This window comes from Xenopus laevis, chromosome 3L (assembly GCF_017654675.1).
Source record: "Xenopus laevis strain J_2021 chromosome 3L, Xenopus_laevis_v10.1, whole genome shotgun sequence".
NCBI lineage: Eukaryota > Metazoa > Chordata > Amphibia > Anura > Pipidae > Xenopus > Xenopus laevis.
In genome coordinates this window covers 152,495,679-152,514,645 of record NC_054375.1, presented here as the reverse complement: position 1 = coordinate 152,514,645, position 18,967 = coordinate 152,495,679, and the positions used below count along the sequence as shown (strand labels likewise).

The following is an 18,967-nucleotide window of genomic DNA, read 5'->3' as shown; positions in this document are numbered from 1 at the left end:
AATGAGATAAAGAATTGTAGATGTTGTGTGCACAGATGTTATGAAAAAGAAAGGAAGTTAAAACTTTTGCTCTGAACGTTAATATAAAAATTCTACGGAGACATCAAGTTCTGGAGTCCAATTTCACTGAATTATTTGCCAAAATGCTCAACCTGAAGAAGGGACAGGTAAGTCATTTGGATGGTGTTCAGAAAACATTTGTTGGTTTTTATATGCGCCTATTACTAGAGTTCCAGAGAGTAGTCAAGCTGGTGTTCATAGGAAGGTCCAGGCTCTCAAAAGCAAAACAACTAGTTTAGACCAAAGAGTCTGAGGTCACCTCATAACTTCAGCTATGATAGAGCCCATGTTCATCCAGTGCCTAACACACTGGTGGAATTAATTGCATAAATATAAATATATTGGTCACTTAGGGGCAAATTCACTAAGATGCGAAGTTGCGCCAGGCGCAACTTCGCCGCACTTCGCCACACTTCGCCAGGCGTAGTTTCGCCAGCGCTTCGCAAATTCACTCAAATCCGAAGTTGCGCACAGGGGTAGCGTAAGGTTGCGGAGTTGCGCTAGCGTTGTTTCGCTATATAAATCGAAGTTGCGCTAGCGAAGGCTAATTTGCATACGGCGCGAAATTCAAATTTCAATGGAGGAACACGTATCTGCACTGCAAATGCCTAGAAAACCTTCAAATCTGCAAATAAAAATTTTGTTTTGCCCTACACATGTGCCCACTGTCTAGGTAAGTTGCCATGAGTCAGGAAATGTAGGGGGGAGGAAGGGGAGCCCCAAAAAAATTTCGATCTTTTTCAGCCTATCAGCCATCATGTAGAAAACACGCCAGCGTTTTTTGGGACTTAGAAAAAATTTTGACTTTTTTTTAAACAATCCCTATCTACTCTATTGCGCTTCGCCAGGTCTGAGGTGGCGAAGGAAGTCTAGAGTAAAAGGTAGCGTTCACTACACTGCGCAAGTTAGTGAATTTGCGTAGTTTCGTCGCTAGCGAAGATTCGCCTGGCGTAAGGTTGCGAAGTAACACTAGCGAAACTACGCCAGCGTTTGTTAGTGAATTTGCGCAGTAGCGAAAATGCCAAACGCTAGCGTTCGGCGCTTCGCGCCTTAGTGAATTTGCCCCTTAGTCTGTGAGAGTCTAAGAGGTACATTTACTAAAGAGTGAAAGTGAAAATTTGTAATTTCAGCAAAAATTAATGTTACCCTGGACATCACCAATTTACTAAAAGTAGAATGCAACAAGATTTAGAGAATTAATTACTTCTCTTGTCCAGGGAATATTCTCCAATTTACTAAGAGAACAAGAACAAATTGTCACCAAGAGATATTTGTCCAGGTACAAGCTGGTGAACTACCATTATAAAGATAGAGCAGCCACCCCATCCAAGTCATTTCCTCATGGCGATAATTCTCTAGAGAATTTTCCCCACTACAATTGTATATACAGAGAATTTACATCAGGAGAAAATTCATGACATTTCTCTTGAAAAAGTGTACTTTTGATTTTCAATAAATATGAGGTATGTTCTGAAAATGCACCTGGCGAATTAATGTGAAGTTTGATGAAATTAGAGGAGGAGAAAATTCACACTTTAGCAAATGTGCCCCTAAGTATGAATCAAGAAACTCATGGGCCAGATTCAGTTCAGTGAGAAAAAGTTATCTCAAGGTTTATCACGTGAAAAGTCATGGACAAGATTCAATTCAAGGAAAAAAAAACTTTTCTCCAAATTCAGTTCCAGTTTTTTCCCATAAACTTCAATAAAGTCTTTACATGATAAACAATGAGATATGTTTTTCTGAATTGCATCTCAAATTGAATCTCTTCCATACGTTTTCACATGAAACCTTTTTCGTATTGAATTTAGTGACATTGAGAGGAGAAATACAAGATTTCAGGTTGGAGGTTCGTAGAACACGAAGGCAAATCACTAAAGATCTCATTAAAAAAAGAATTGAAAAGCCGATCTACTATAATAAAATAACCTTGTATCAAGGGTCTCCCCCTTATCTACACACACATACAAAATCAGCACACAAACTTCTGAATGTAGAAAGTATTAAAGTTATTCAGTTATTTAGGCAATTGCAAATCTATGAAAAATAATAGTTCTACACAAATGGGCTAATGAACTTTTGAGGGGTTTTGAGATACCCTTTCCTGTTCATTTTGACATATAGATGCTTCTTGATGATGCATTTGAGTTATAAGACTTTAGGGGTCTAATCTTATATTCACACAAAGAAGGTCTTAGGTTTCCATTGCAGTTGTGGAGAATAAGTAGGTCAATACAAATTACTCACTTTTTTCCATTTTCTCATTTCATGCTGTAGGAACAAGATTAAGATAGAAGATAAAATATATTAAGCCATGTCTGAGGATTTCCTGCTGGATGTTCAAATTGTCCCTGCTACTTCACATGACTATGATGAGGTCATGTCCATCTCTGGTGGAATCTATTGTGGTCTGGATTACCTACCAGTTTCATACCATAAGTGGTTGGCAGACCCTCAGAGGAGGATGTTCCTGGCCAAGTTTAAAAAACAAGTGGTGAGTAAGGTAAATGAAGCAAGGGTCACCTTGTTGTAGTTATTGTAAGAGGGCAACATGATTAGGCATAGATCAATAACTTCTCATATAGAGAAACACTTCCAACTAAAGGTGTTCCCTCTTAGGTTGGATTTGTGTCGCTCTTGGTGGTAGATGGTGGTGAAGCAGCTGTAGTTCAAAAACTGCGGGTTGCCCCCTGGATGAGAGGCCGTGGGATTGTCCGTTTAATTCAGAAGCACCTTTCTGACACCCTACGTCCCAGATATCGTGAGGTCACCAAAGTTCGTCTAGCAACATCAGAACATGTACCACCCACCGGCTTGTTCCGGGTCATACACTAGAAAAAGGGCCATTTCTTTGCTTTCCTTGGGCAGCAACACTCTCATTTCCAAACCTGGTAGCGTGGGCATGTCCCTGCCTTGCGTGTAATAGGGCTCACTTACTAACAGTTGCTAGTAGCAACCAATTCCCTCTTGTACAGTTTAGGAGGTAAAGCCAATTCTGATTGGTCACTATGAGCCACTGCACTGGTTTAATTTATCATCTCTCTTTGTAAATCAGCCCCCATAGCGAGTCAGTAGCACACGATGGTACTTTGGTGAGCATAGCCTCCACCTAGTGGCCAATGATTATCACTGCAGTTAAAACAAAGATATTTTGGCCACTTCAACATTAGCAAGAAAGCTAGAGGCTAAATAATGGCCATCTACTACACTATTTATATTTAATGCACATGTATATGTATTGTCAAAAATGATGGACATTCTTTCCATGCAAATATGAACTCCTCCATGACTGAGAATACAGAGCAGTATCATGAACTCAAGAGTAGCGGAAATTTTGCATGCTGTTGAATTTTTTGCTCCAAAGCTGTAATATTAGGGTTGCCAGGTGAGGTAGAACAAGACAAGTACAGTAGTACAAGATGATTATAGGGCAAAATGGCAAGGTGGTGACAGTAGGACAAGATGGAGACAATATGATAGATGGAGACATCAAGACTAGATGCAGACAGTAGGACAAGATGGAGACAATATGATAGATGGAGACATCAAGACTAGATGCAGACAGTAGGACAAGATGGAGACAATATGATAGATGGAGACATCAAGACTAGATGCAGACAGAAGGACAAGATGGAGACAATATGATAAATGGAGACATCAAGACTAGATGCAGACAGAAGGACAAGATGGAGACAATATGATAAATGGAGAAATCAAGACTGGATGCAGACAGTAGGACAAGATGGAGACAATATGATAGATGGAGACATCAAGACTAGATGCAGACAGAAGGACAAGATGGAGACAATATGATAAATGGAGAAATCAAGACTGGATGCAGACAGTAGGACAAGATGGAGACAATATGATAAATGGAGACATCAATACTAGATGCAGACAGTAGGACAAGATGGAGACAATATGATAAATGGAGACATCTAGTGTAGATGGAGACAGTAGAACAAGATGGAGACAATATGATAAATGGAGACATCAAGACTAGATGCAGACAGTAGGACAAGATGGTGACAGTAGAGCAAGATGGTGACAGATGGAGCTAGCAGGATAAGATTGAGACTGTATGTTAGGATGGAGATAGAAAGGCAAGATGAAGACAGTATAACAAGATGGAGACAGGAGGATAAATGGAGAAAACAAGACTACATGGAGACAGTAGAACAAGGTGGTGAGAGTAGGACAAGATGAAAACAATAGAACAAGATGGACCAGAAGGACAGGATGGAGACAGTAAGATAAAATGAAGACAGTATGGCAAGATGCAGGCCCGATTTGCGGCAAGGCCGCATAGGCCCGGGCCTAGGGCAGCAAAAAAATAGGGGCGGCATGCCGCCCAGCCGCATTATGGGGATGTGTGCGTCCCCATTCAATTACAGCAGCTGTGCCGGCGTTTTTTCGCCGGCGCGCTGGGAAAGGGAGGTGAGGTGGGCGCTAGGACCGCGCGGCCGCCTAGTCAGACCGCGCGGCCTAGGGGCACCCGTCTTAGAAATCCGGCGCTGGCAAGATGGAGACAGAAGGGTAAGATGTAGAAAGTAGGGTGGAGATAGATGGAGACAGGTGAACAAGATGAACAGTGCAGGATAAGATTGCACAGTAGGGCAAAATTGTGACAATAGAACAAGATAGAGACATAGGATAAAATGGGGACAGTAGCACAAGATGGAAAAAGTAGGGTATGATGGAGACAATAGGACAAATGGAGATTGTAGGACTGTAGGACAAGATACCAACAGTAGGGCAAGATGGAGACTGTAGGGCAAAATGGAGAATGTAGGGCAAGATGGAGACTGTAGGGCAAGGTAGAGACTATACGGCAAGACAGAAGCAATATAACACAATGGAATTTGTAGGACCACATGGTGACAGATGGACATAGAAGGACAAGGAGTCATTAGGACAAGATGGAGACTGTATGACAAAATGGAGAAAGAAGGACAAAACTAAGACAACAAGGCAAGATTAGGACACAAAATAGTATCACTCTTCTTACCATTTCTCCATAAGCTTCATTTGCTGTTAGTTGAAGGCTGTCAGGGGCTACCGGGAATAGTAGTCTTCTTTGGCCTGGATCCCACCATAACTACAAGTGCTCACCGTTCATTAAGAGTTGCTTGAATGAGGACTACTTGTCTTCTGGTCTGCAGCAGTCCTAAGCTGAAGCTTCAATCCAATACCCTGAGATATACTGGGGAAAAAAGGATCCTAGTATTCTATGAGACAACCTCCAATGAAAATCTTTGCCTTGTATTAGGGGTTGATAAAGTTGCAGTGGGTTAATACCCTTGGACCAGACTAAGCTTTAAAGCACAGACAGGAGCTATGATCCAGATGCTTCATCACCCCTCTATGACTTTCAGTAGGTCAGTTCACCCCCCCCCCACTAAAAACCTATACAGTAAGTGTTTTACGAATTGGGAACTGGCTGTTCTTCCTGCATGAGCTGCTTGTGACTGTGAGACTGTTATTTCATCCAGCCCCCGCTCAGAATCAGATGGTAAAAGTGTCGCTAGTCAGGAACCAGCTGTTCCCCCAAATAGAAAAATTTACTATTTAGCCTAATTTAAAGGGGAACTATCACAAAAATGAAAATTTAATATAAGCTTCAGCATACCGATAAAATAAACTTTCTAAATACAATCAATTAAAAATGATGTACTGTTTTCTTCACTATCCCTCTCTCAGCATCTGTTTCTCTTCATTCTGTCTTCATGCAGCAGTTGGGTGTCAGATATTCACTGACAGTTAGATCCAATATATCTTATAGGGGGGCTCATTTTGCCTAGAAGATGTATTAGAGATCACTCTATTAAACTCACCAGACATCATGTCTCTCTACATGCAGGATTTGTGCAAAAGGCAGTTATTTTGCTTGTACTGGAATCAGTTATTTGAATGAGCTCTAATACATCTGCTAGGAAAGGAGCTATAAGATATATTGGATCTAACTGTCAATGAATATCTGACACTCAACTGCTGCATGAAGACAGAATGAAGAGAAACAGATGCTGAGAGAGGGATAGTGAAGATAATTTCCGAAACAATGCAGAATTTTTAATTGATTGTATTTAGAAAATTTCTTATTTCATTATGAGGAAGCTTATATTATATTTTCATTTTCGCTTCCCTTTAAAAAAGGCAGAAGATCTTTAAAGATTCCTCAATTTAACAGGCTTTAGGGCAGAGACACACGCGAAGATTTGGGGAGATTTAGTCGGTGGGATGGCACTCGGAGTACTTTGTTTTCTGAAGTCGCCCGACGTTGCCACACAAGGAAACTTCGGGCGACTTCGGAAAACGAAGAGATCCCAGTGACATCCTGCCAGTGATTTCGATTCTAGCCGATGGAAAGGCTTTTCGGGGAGATTAGTGGGCCCCAAAAAAGAGGTGATTTATCGCCGGGTGACTAAATCTCCTTAAATCTCTGTGTGTGTCTTTGTCCTTAGGGCCAGAAAAAGATGGGTCTCCAGAGCACCCACCCAGCGCCGGTGTCAGTTCATCCCCTCTAATAACATCAGGCTAAAGGCAATTGGTTTGAATCCATGAAAGGCTGGTGTTTTTATTACATAAGCATTGGCAGTGATGTTTGCACTGATATTAATCCCTAAAGGCTACAATGTAATCTGGGCTCAGTCGTGCCTCGGGTGCCATTAATATAATGCGAGGGATGAAAGCAGCCTGGCCGAGGAGGGAGTGATGAGTGATGCACTGGCAGTGTTTAAAAAAGATCAGAAAGGAAGGGAGAGGGGGGATAGGCTTCCCGGTCTGATTTTCACTGGGTTGTGATCGTGACGAGCTATTTTTGCTCCCGTGAAGCAGTGCAGCCGCACTAACTGAGTAACCATATGTACCTCTGCACCAGAGAAGTGACTGAGACACTAAATATATAGCGGACAAGATTAGCAAATGCATTGAAATGGCTCCTCGTGCTGATGTGAGTGTCCTGGTTATAAAGTCCCAGTGTCCCTGTAGTACATTACACAGCACCCACTTTAGCTGAATTACGTGGCCCTGCAGTTTATTGCACACGGTGGTGCAGTATGTTACAGATGAAGCCACTTGCATTTGTGAGTTAAATGCGTCATGACTCAGGGTTAATTGAAGAACCTGTGCTATTTAAAGTCATCTTAACTCATTTAATGCATTTAACCTTTTCATTAGCATACCAAAGCACCATTGTTCACAATGGTGAATGCTTTAATTAGAAGGGATGTTGTGACACAGTTTTCTGTGTTAAATAAGATAAATGGGATTTCTGTGTTTAGTTATTCTGTGTCAAACAGACAAACTAAAGTGGCTGCATCTGTATATACCCAAAGGGCCTGAAATAGGTTACATGATCTATAATGTCCCTGTAGGACACTGCACTGCCCAAGATTCCCTCTCCCCTGAGGTACATCACACAGCCTCGGATTCCTAAGCAAAATACTGGAAAGCCTCTGTAAAGCCCTTGCAATGCCCCTGCAGCATATTTCACATCCAGTTGGACTCCATGTACATTGCATAGTCCCTAAATACACTCTTCTATACTTGTGTAATGCATTGTGGGAGAAGGCTTGAGGTTCATCCTTGAATTACCCTGATATGGTGCAATATGGTAGATACTCATGGCAGATCATTACTTAGCATCACAGTTTCACATGGGTATTTCTCAACCATCCAATGTATGCCCCGATCTGGATATCTCAGGGTAGAGTCCTGCAGCGGGTCGGGTACCTGCAAAAAAAAGCGGAATGAGGGGAGGATTTTCAGGTGCGGGTATAGATGCGGGTCTGCGGTCCCGGATCGGGTTGCGGGTCTTGTGTAAATTTCTTATCTTATGTAATATTGTCTATATTTTACTCCTTTTAAAGTTTGACAAAACTAGTTTCTGTCCCCGCTCACTTTTGATGGTCACTTTACAGCAACATCACTTCCTGTTTGATGGTGGTCGGCGGGTTGCGAGTCGGGTTTGCAGATAAGGCAGTTGCGGGTCCGGGTCGGGTAGCAGATCAAAGTGGGTAAATACAGTATGCGGGTTGCGGTTCGGGTCGCGGACTGCTAGTTCGGGTCAGATCCTGGTCTTAAAAATTTACTTCCGCGTAGGACTCTATCTCAGGAATTTCAGACACTACCCTACATCCCAACCACTACAGTCCCTACAGCCTGGCAGGAGTCACCTGGGTAACTACTCTACACTTCTCCTCATTAGAGCATAGGACTGTTTACTATCTGACCCTGTCTATCTCACACTCCCAGGGGAACATCTAATAACCTTCCACTTACTACAAGTTCTTATTTACAAGCTCTATCCCCCCCATTCCCAACAAATTGTTCTCCACATGTTAGGCTTCATAAATATCCTTCATTGAGGCCTCCAGCCTCAGGATCTTCAGATGCCTCCATCCCCATAGATTAGGAAATATCCTTATTGCCCCTTAGCCAATGAGACTCCATCCATCCCACGGGGCATAGGTTAAACTTTACACAGTAGGAAACGTTAATACTTTGTTCTCTCCCTCCAGGGTTTGATAAAGGTTTACTCTCTGCCTTTATTTCCAACACCACTTGGGTCTTGGTGAAGACCGCCCTCTAGTGTATGAACAGCAACTGAACATTTCATTACTGGTTTCCTTTGATCATCAGGGGCATCTCAGTATCCAACAGGACCTTGTCTCTCTCTCTTTTCTCAAGGACGTCTTTAAGCTTCAGAGGTGTTACGGATTCCAAGGTGCTCACATGAAGATAGAGGCAGTCCCTGGAGCCCCACAAGATGGGGAATTTGAATTTGTGCTAGCCACAGAAAAAGAATTTGAAGAGATTATCTCCATCTCTCATGGAATCTATGGGGGTCTAGATTATCTGCCAAGTCGTTATCACAGCTGGATCAATGAGAAGGACCGGATGGTGGTTTTGGCCAAGAAAAGTGGCACTGTGGTAAGTACTCAGTATAGATTGTACGTCTTCTATTTCACTAATGACAAAGCTTTGCTCTTGACCTCTATTCTGTTCTTTCAAGTACAGTCTTATACTACAGGTATCTGACCTGTTATCCAGAATGCTTGGGACCTGAGGCTTTCTGGATAATGGATCTTTCTTAAGTAAACCTTAAATAAACCCAATAGGCTGGTTTTGCTTCCAATAAGGATTCATTATGTCTTCTTTTGGATCATGTAGAAGGTACTGTTTTATTATTACAGAGAAAAAGGAAATAATTCAAAAAAAGTGGATTATTTGGATAAAATGGAGTCTATGGGAGATGACCGGTCCATAATTTGGAGCTTTCCGGATAAGGGGTTTCTGGATAACGGATCCCATACTTGTAGTATAGAATGCATCTATCTTTATTATTCCCAAAACTTGTTAATGGGTTAGCTGTAAACTAATCTTTTGGTTTGCCTTTGTCTTTTTGTACATTCTAAATGTTGACTACTAGGAAAGGAAGATAAGAGCCAAATGTTCACCACAGACTGTATCTTTTCTGCCATTTTAGAACAATTACTAAATCTTCTTCTGAATGGACAACATTAGATCCAACCAGATGTCCAAACTGCTTGGTTGAAGACCAATTCTGTGGGTGGGCAGTCAACAGATGACATGATGAATATGGCAGAAGCTCCCCATAAATCTGGTTGATCCCATCCACAAGTAGACTGCCTATGAATTGCCAGTTGTTTTGATTCTGATGTTATCAATTAGGAATAACCTTAATATATATTGAACTAAAAGGCAGTTTTTCTTTCATCGACATGGACAGCTACTTAATACTCTGCCTTGTACCCATAAAAAACAAAAAGTTTCAAGCTTCAGCTTACTTAGCTAGAACATGTAAAGGGTCTCACTACTTAAGGGCTCCTCAATGGAACTGAATCCCTCCAGTGAAAGCTTTTCAAGGAGTTAGCCTGAATCCAATCCAAACTGTGGTCTTTACACTTTAATGTGTGTGTTGCCTTGGAGAACTAACTCCCTACTATGTCTTTTCAGCCTCTCAAACTCATATCTTCTATGAGTTTGATATGATAAAACAGAAATCCTCTATATTTACCTTGTTGATTGGGTCCCTGTTCCCTTACTTTACTAAGGACTCTTGGGGCACATAATTGATATGTGGACTTCTGCTCCAGGTTCTCCATCCCTGGTCCCAGGTGGTGTCCAATGAGAAAGAGCCATGTGGTCCCTCCCTTTACATAACATATGGACAGAAACTACAATTACAAATCCCTGGGCCAGTTCGGGAAACCACCCTCCGATTGGGCAAAAAATATCAGGCGCTAATATACCCATTTTAATGGTAAACCCCAGTTCTGAGGGCTACTTCATAACATTATACCTACAGGATTAAGTGATTGGATTTGTTTGTGGTTATTTGTTGTTATAAAATCTAGGGCATTAGCTTATGTTAAATATCTATTAGAATAACAATGTATGTTTTCCACCATATAGATTGGCCTGCTCTCTGTGTTTGTGGTGGATGGTGGTGAGACGGCTCTTCTGGAAGGACTTCGTGTGGCACCTTGGGAGCGTGGAAGAGGCGTGGCTGGGGTGCTCCAGAGATTCTGCTGCAAGTTGGTGAAGCATCGATACCCAAGTGTGAAAGTGATGAGGCTCACGAGGGATGACAAGCTGAGTGCAAAGGAACTAACCAAATACCGGGTCATTGCCAAGCAGGTGGTGTATAGCAAATATATATATATAAGTTTATATATGTAAGATTTGGTCTTACATCCCCTTTAACATGATGTGACATTATCTTCAGGTATAAGTAAACTCTTTTTTTTCTAACTGTATCCTGTTAACCAAATGCCTCTATGATCATGCATGTCATTGAAACAAATGTTTTGACACTTTTCTCTTCTTCTCTCTTTGACCGTCGTTCTTTTGTGTCCATCCAACTCCCCTTTGTCTTGCCTTGTCCTCCTTTCCTCACCAACAGGGCATCCTCCTGGTCAGTTTCAATGCGCCAGACCTTGCTTCACGTCTTTCCTCCATCCCTTTACCTCCTCTGGCTACTCGTCCACCTCCACCCATTCTGCTGACCCCTGAAGATGTCCGTGATGTCTTCCTGGAACGAGGGGGACTTCTGAAGGATCTCCTGCCCAATCAAACCATCATTCAGGACTGGCAACCATTTCAGGCCGTGCCTGACAACCAAGACCTGCTTCGACGCAAATCGCTGCGTTGGATGTCAGATGACCTGATTCAACCGCAGGTGGCGACCCTCTGCACAGCTCCATTCCCTGTACCTGCTGGTCCGCTCTGCTTCTACCTCAACATTGATGTCTTCGGGTCTGAGCTGCAGAGCGTTCAGGAGCAACTGCTGTCTCATCTTCATGCCCATGTTCCCAAACTTCCAGCGGATGTGAGATGCCAGCTCTTCTTGCCTCCTAACCTGTGGAGGCCCATGGCTGATTTTTGCACCATGGTGTTGGGCTTGCACCTTGAGAAAGGATACACTGAGCAGTATCTCCTGGAGGCTGATATCTAACAAGTATTAGGGGCACCTCAAGTGGCAAGTTAGCCCTCATCCTCTTAATAACCTTTTCCTGATAGCTGAGACCTCCCTTTAGAAACCACATCTTAATCTACAGATCTGAGCCTTCAGACCAAGCATAATCATCAGCATACAATTTTCTCTCTTCCTTTCTCTTCTGGATTTACCGCACTCACCACTTACACTTACATCTATGCTGTAGAGTAGGGGCAGACAACCTGAGTCTCTCCCGCTGAAGCTGAACTATCTGTTCCTGGCTCAGCAGCTCAGTGGAGGGAGAGAGTTGTAGTTAAGTAGCAGCAGGAGAGAGGCAGGCTGGTAATCTCTGCTACAGAGAATGCTGCGTTGTACATAGGGTGTATGTGTGCACACAGTACACTTATAGGAGAAAGAGTTCCCTTCTTCTAACGTCGCTTACATTGCACTACAGTGTATGTGTGTGCGTGTCTATGTTTTTAAAACACACACAAGATTGTGTGTGTGTGTAAGAGAGTGTGTGTGTGTGTGTATATATATATATTTATATAAGAGAGAGGGGGGCCGACAAGGAGAATAATATGGGGGGCTGGGGGTTTTATACTCTGCACTGAGATAACTGAGTGTGTGATAATATATTTATATATTTATTGCACTTTTTATGGAGGGCGGGTGATAGTAAAGTATTGCACTGTGTATATATACATACACACATATTTTCCAGTATATATATTCAGTAGATATCGATATATATGTATCTATATATATATATATGTGATACGTATTAATATGCAATAATTTGCACTTCTCATGTCAACATGAAAACTTTGAGTATAGATTAACTGTTTTATATACTGTGAATTCAGGGCGTCACCGAGACCCATATGGAATATACCCTACTTTATACACAGTGAACGGCGGGCATTACCTGCACCTAAAAGTCCCCCACAGCAACTCTTTCATGGTAAAAGTCTGGGCCTAATTAAAGGGACACTGAATTCATGTACAAAATACATCCACTGGAAACAAAAAAGTGGCATTTCCAGGAAATTGGGTTCTGAGTTGTTTTTTGCATAAGATTTCGGTATCCCTTTAAATGTCCATAGAGAATTCACATCCAAACCACTAGGGTAGATAACCCTTTCCACAGGGCTTCTAATGTTATACCTGACAAGGCCCATGGGACCTGGAATTTAATTTTTCTGGCAAAAGAAATTCATGAAATTCTCGGAAAAAATTCCCTGGAAAAGATCTGCCTCATCTGCTTATACATCATTGGGGCTAATTTTCAGCCATTGAATGTGTTATTGCTTCCCCAAAGGAGGACCTGGTTAGTAGCCAGGAAATTCTTACAAACATTGCATTTGCCATAAAAGAACCCAAACTCTTGTGCATCGTTACCATAAAGCAGTCTTATGAGTTTGTAATATTTTTAGGCACTTAACAGAGGCATGCAACACATACTTCTCTTAACCTTCTCAAGATCTATCATGAATGTGGTCCCAAATAGAGATGTCGCGAACTGTTCGCCGGCGAACTTGTTCGCGCGAACATCGGGTGTTCGCGCTCGCCGGAAGTTCGCGAACGTCGCGCGACGTTCGCCATTTTGGGTTCGCCATTGTTGGCGCTTTTTTTTGCCCTCTCACCCCAGACCAGCAGGTACATGGCAGCCAATCAGGAAGCTCTCCCCTGGACCACTCCCCTTCCCTATAAAAACCGAAGCCCTGCAGCGTTTTTTCACTCTGCCTGTGTGTGCTGAAGAGATAGTGTAGGGAGAGAGCTGCTGCCTGTTAGTGATTTCAGGGACAGTTGAAAGTTTGCTGGCTAGTAATCGTTTTGATACTGCTCTGTTATTGGAGGGACAGAAGTCTGCAGGGGTTTGAGGGACATTTAAGCTTAGGTAGCTTTGCTGGCTAGTAATCTACCTTCTACTGCAGTGCTCTGTATGTAGCTGCAGTGGGCAGCTGTCCTGCTTCTGATCTCATCTGCTGACTGCTGCAATAACAGTAGTCCTTGTAAGGACTGCTTTTATTTATTTTTTTGTTGTTTTACTACTACTACTACTACTACTACTACTATAAGAGCCCAGTGCTATTAGTCTAGCAGTGTTGGGGAGTGGGACTGGTGTGCTAATCTGCTGCTCCTAGTAGTTCAGCAGCACCAACTTTAATTTTTTTTTTTAATATTCATTTTTTTTTTATTTTACTTTTTTTTATTTTACTACCGCTGTAGTAGTGTATAAGTTGACCTTTTAGGCATTATTTGCCCTGTAGGCATTATTTGCACACTGTTTTCTTCAACCCGCCATCGAGCTGTGTGACCTTGTTCACATTCTGTCTAAATATCCATAATATTACCGTCTCCAGAAAAAACACCGGAGTCACTTTTTTCAAGCAGCCATAATATATTTTACGTAATCCGTATCCACCGCTGTAGTAGTGTATACGTTGGCCTTGTAGGCATTATTTGCACACTGTTTTCTTCAACCCGCCATCGAGCTGTGTGACCTTGTTCCCATTCTGTCTAAATATCCATAATATTACCGTCTCCAGAAAAAACACCGGAGTCACTTTTTTCAAGCAGCATTCATATATTTTACGTAATCCGTATCCACCGCTGTAGTAGTGTATACGTTGGCCTTGTAGGCATTATTTGCACAGTGTTTTCTTCAACCCGCCATCGAGCTGTGTGAGCTTGTTCACATTTTGTCTAAATATTGATAATATTATCGTCTCTAGAAAAACCACTTGAGTTACTTTTTTTCAAGCAGCATTCATATATTTTACGTAATCCGTATCCACCGCTGTAGTAGTGTATACGTTGACCTTGTAGGCATTATTTGCACACTGTTTTCTTCAACCCGCCATCGAGCTGTGTGACCTTGTTCACATTTTGTCTAAATATTGATAATATTATCGTCTCTAGAAAAACCACTTGAGTTACTTTTTTTCAAGCAGCATTCATATATTTTACGTAATCCGTATCCACCGCTGTAGTAGTGTATACGTTGACCTTGTAGGCATTATTTGCACACTGTTTTCTTCAACCCGCCATCGAGCTGTGTGACCTTGTTCCCATTCTGTCTAAATATCCATAATATTACCGTCTCCAGAAAAAACACCGGAGTCACTTTTTTCAAGCAGCATTCATATATTTTACGTAATCCGTATCCACCGCTGTAGTAGTGTATACGTTGGCCTTGTAGGCATTATTTGCACACTGTTTTCTTCAACCCGCCATCGAGCTGTGTGACCTTGTTCCCATTCTGTCTAAATATCCATAATATTACCGTCTCCAGAAAAAACACCGGAGTCACTTTTTTCAAGCAGCATTCATATATTTTACGTAATCCGTATCCACCGCTGTAGTAGTGTATACGTTGGCCTTGTAGGCATTATTTGCACAGTGTTTTCTTCAACCCGCCATCGAGCTGTGTGAGCTTGTTCACATTTTGTCTAAATATTGATAATATTATCGTCTCTAGAAAAACCACTTGAGTTACTTTTTTTCAAGCAGCATTCATATATTTTACGTAATCCGTATCCACCGCTGTAGTAGTGTATACGTTGACCTTGTAGGCATTATTTGCACACTGTTTTCTTCAACCCGCCATCGAGCTGTGTGACCTTGTTCCCATTCTGTCTAAATATCCATAATATTACCGTCTCCAGAAAAAACACCGGAGTCACTTTTTTCAAGCAGCATTCATATATTTTACGTAATCCGTATCCACCGCTGTAGTAGTGTATACGTTGGCCTTGTAGGCATTATTTGCACACTGTTTTCTTCAACCCGCCATCGAGCTGTGTGACCTTGTTCCCATTCTGTCTAAATATCCATAATATTACCGTCTCCAGAAAAAACACCGGAGTCACTTTTTTCAAGCAGCATTCATATATTTTACGTAATCCGTATCCACCGCTGTAGTAGTGTATACGTTGGCCTTGTAGGCATTATTTGCACAGTGTTTTCTTCAACCCGCCATCTAGCTGTGTGTATTATCGTTTCCAGAAAAACCAACTGAGTTTTTGTTGTTGTTGTTGTTTTTTTAAAAATAATGCCAGGCAAAGGCAGGCCGCCACGCAGAGGCCGTGCTAGGGGCCGTGCTGCTATGCAATCCTGTGGCCCTAGCAAATTGCCCAGTTTTAAAAAGCCAATGACCCTGAACTCCCAAAATGCTGAAGAGGTAGTTGACTGGCTTACACAGCACACCCCATCCTCTACCGTTTCTAACTTTACCACAACATCCTCCTCATCCTCCACTGCTATGGCCACCCCACGTAACACTTCCTCCACCACCGGTGCCCCTTCTTCACTGGGGTCAGAGGAGTTATTTTCCAATGAGTTTCTTGAACTGAGTAATGCGCAACCATTATTGCCAGAAGAAGATGAAGGAGATGAGGACCTTACACCAGATTTAATTCTGGCAGAGAACACGATAGAGATGGACATAATGAGTGATGAGGAGGAGGTCCCCGCTGCTGCTTCCTTCTGTGATGTGTCAGAAGAAATTGATGCATCTGAGGAGAATGATGATGAGGAGATTGATGTTTTGTGGGTGCCTAGTAGAAGAGAGCAAGAGGAGGGTAGTTCAGATGGAGAGACGGAGAGTCAGAGAGGCAGTAGGAGAATAAGACTTAGAAGAAGCAGGGAGGACAGCCCGCAGGGATCAGCAGGGCAACAACATGTATCGGCACCTGTGTTCAGCCGGCCAACGCACCCGCCATTGCCGCCAATACCGCCAACTCCGCCAACTTCTACTGTTACCGCCAGATCGCACACTTCCAAAAAGTCAGCAGTGTGGGATTTTTTTAATGTGTGTGCCTCTGACAAAAGCATTGTAATTTGCAATGAGTGCAGTCAGAAACTGAGCCTTGGTAAGCCCAACAGCCACATAGGTACAACTTCTATGCGAAGGCACATGAGCGGCAAGCACAAAGCACTTTGGGAGCAACACCTCAAAGGCAACAGGCAAACTAAAAGCCACACTCCTTCTGGTCCAGCATCTTACTGCTCTACCTCTGCTCTCCTTGACCCGTCTGAACCACCCTCCACTCCGCCTTCCACCTTGACCACCTGTTCCCATTCCCAGTCATCTGCCACCAGCCAAGTTTCTGTGAAGGCCATGTTTGAGCGTAAGAAGCCAATGTCTGACTGTCACCCCCTTGCCCGGCGTCTGACAGCTGGCTTGTCTGCACTCTTAGCCCGCCAGCTTTTACCATACCAGCTGGTGGACTCTGAGGCCTTCCGCAAATTTGTAGCAATTGGGACACCGCAGTGGAAGGTACCCAGCCGCAATTTTTTTTCTAAAAAGGGAATACCACACCTGTACCAACATGTGCAGAGCCAAGTTACCGCATCTCTGTCACTTAGTGTTGGGCCAAAGGTCCATATGACTACTGACGCATGGTCCTCCAAGCATGGTCAGGGCAGGTATGTCACCTACACTGCCCACTGGGTGAACTTGGTAATGGCTGGGAAGCAGGGAATGGGTAGCTCAACAACAACAGTGGAGTTGGTGTCACCGCCACGGATTGCACGCGGTTCTGCCACCACCTCTACTCCTCCATCGCTCTCTACCTCGTCTTCTTCTTCTTCTTACTCTGCTGCTGGGTCCTCCTTCTCCTCCTCCACACCAGTGCACCCCCAGCTCCCCCTAGGCTATTCGACGTGCCAGGTACGCCGTTGTCACGCTGTCTTGGGGATGACGTGCCTGGAAAGCAAAAACCATACCGGATCTGTACTCCTGTCATCTCTGCAGTCACAGGCCGATCGGTGGCTGACCCCACACCAACTGCAGATCGGAAAAGTGGTGTGTGACAATGGAAGCAATCTGTTGGCAGCGTTGAGACTAGGCAATTTAACACATGTGCCCTGCATGGCACATGTGTTAAATTTAATAGTCCAACGTTTTGTCTCCAAGTACCCAGGATTCCAGGACGTTCTCACCCAGTCCAGAAAGGTGTCGGCCCATTTCAGACGTTCCTACACAGCCATGGCACGCCTTGCTGACATTCAGCAGCGCTACAACATGCCAGTCAGGCGTTTGATTTCTGACAGCCAGACTCGCTGGAATTCAACGCTCCTTATGTTGGAACGTCTGCTGCAACAACAAAGGGCCGTCAACGAGTACCTTTTTGAACTGGGTGGTAGGACTGGATCTGCACAGCTGGGGATTTTTTTCCCCCGTTACTGGGTGCTTATGCGCGATGCCTGCAGGCTCATGCGACCTTTTGAAGAGGTGACAAATATGGTCAGTCGCACCGAAGGCACCATCAGCGACCTAATACCCTTCGCTTTCTTCCTGGAGCGTGCCGTGCGACGAGTGACAGATGAAGCTGTAGACCAGCGTGACGAGGAGCTGGAAGCGCACGATTTCTGGTCGGAATCACCAGAACGAACCCAGGCACCTGCTGCAACGCAGGGAGAGGTGCCAGAAGTGGAGTCAGAGGAGGAAGGTGGCTTTGTGGAGGAGGAGGAGGAGGACCAACAGGAGCAGGCTTCCCAGGGGGCTAGTGGTGACCTTTTGGGGACCCCTGGTCTTGTACGTGGCTGGGGGAGGAGACCGTGGATGATGCAGTCCTTGATAATGAGGAAGCGGAGATGGATAGCTCTGCATCCAACCTTGTGAGAATGGGGTCTTTCATGCTGTCATGCCTGTTGAAGGACCCCCGTATCAAGAGGCTTAAGGAGAAGGACCTGTACTGGGTCGCAACGCTACTAGACCCTCGGTACAAGCATAAAGTGTCAGAAATGTTACCAACATACCACAAGTCCGAAAAGATGCGGCATTTACAAACCAGCCTGCAAAACATGTTGTACAATGCTTTTAAGGGTGATGTCACTTCAGGAACTCATCAACATTCCAGGGGCAGAGGTGCCAGTAATCCTGCCACGAGCACACCTGCAAGGACAAAGCCCTTTGGCCAGTCTGTAACGTCAGACATGCAAATGTTTTTCTGTCCAAGGCAGCGCCACAACCCTTCTGGATCCACCCTCAAAGAACGCCTCGACCGGCAGGTAGCGGACTACCTGGCATTAACTGCAGATATCAACACTCTGAGGAGCGATGAACCCCTGGACTACTGGGTGCGCAGGCTTGATCTGTGGCCAGAGCTGTCACAATTTGCCATGAACCTCTTGTCTTGCCCAGCCTCAAGTGTGCTCTCAGAAAGGACCTTCAGTGCAGCAGGAGGGATTGTAACTGAGAAGAGAACTCGCCTAGGTCACAAAAGTGTCGATTACCTGACCTTTATTAAAATGAATGAGGGGTGGATCTCGGAGGGTTACTGCACGCCGGAAGACTTGTTCTGACTTCTATGCAGCTGTCCTTCTCTTCAAGCCTCATGACTCCACACACAGCTGTCCTTTAGCGTCCTCCTCCTCCCTCCGCCACCGTTACAAACTAGGGTGCAAACCCTACTGGTTTAATTTTTTCTGGCCTCT

General features: G+C 43.8%; 1 protein-coding gene across 2 annotated transcripts; it reads left to right on the top strand.

Moving 5' to 3' along the window:
• The first annotated feature begins 72 nt into the window (after positions 1 to 72).
• Positions 73 to 13,027, top strand: LOC121393059 (histidine N-acetyltransferase-like). 2 transcript variants are annotated; one of them, XM_041587330.1, is made up of 5 exons: positions 73 to 167; positions 2,338 to 2,563; positions 8,749 to 8,991; positions 10,498 to 10,722; positions 10,988 to 13,027. In XM_041587330.1, exons 2-5 carry the CDS (start codon positions 2,375 to 2,377, stop codon positions 11,537 to 11,539), a joined length of 1,209 nt encoding a protein of 402 aa, XP_041443264.1. In that variant the 5' UTR covers positions 73 to 167; positions 2,338 to 2,374; the 3' UTR covers positions 11,540 to 13,027. The 2 variants fall into 2 exon arrangements, with proteins under 2 accessions (XP_041443264.1, XP_041443265.1); XM_041587331.1 differs by having other exon boundaries at positions 74 to 167; positions 2,338 to 2,554.
• The last annotated feature ends 5,940 nt before the right edge of the window (positions 13,028 to 18,967 follow it).

Bases quoted from the DNA above. Each gene is read 5' to 3' on its own strand.
- LOC121393059 (XM_041587330.1), top strand. From the start codon at position 2,375: ATGTCTGAGGATTTCCTGCTGGATGTTCAAATTGTCCCTGCTACTTCA. The intron at 2,564-8,748 runs GTAAATGAAGCA...TCTTTTCTCAAG, and splicing joins AAAAACAAGTGGTGAGTAAG to GACGTCTTTAAGCTTCAGAG. The intron at 10,723-10,987 runs GTGGTGTATAGC...CCTCACCAACAG, and splicing joins ACCGGGTCATTGCCAAGCAG to GGCATCCTCCTGGTCAGTTT.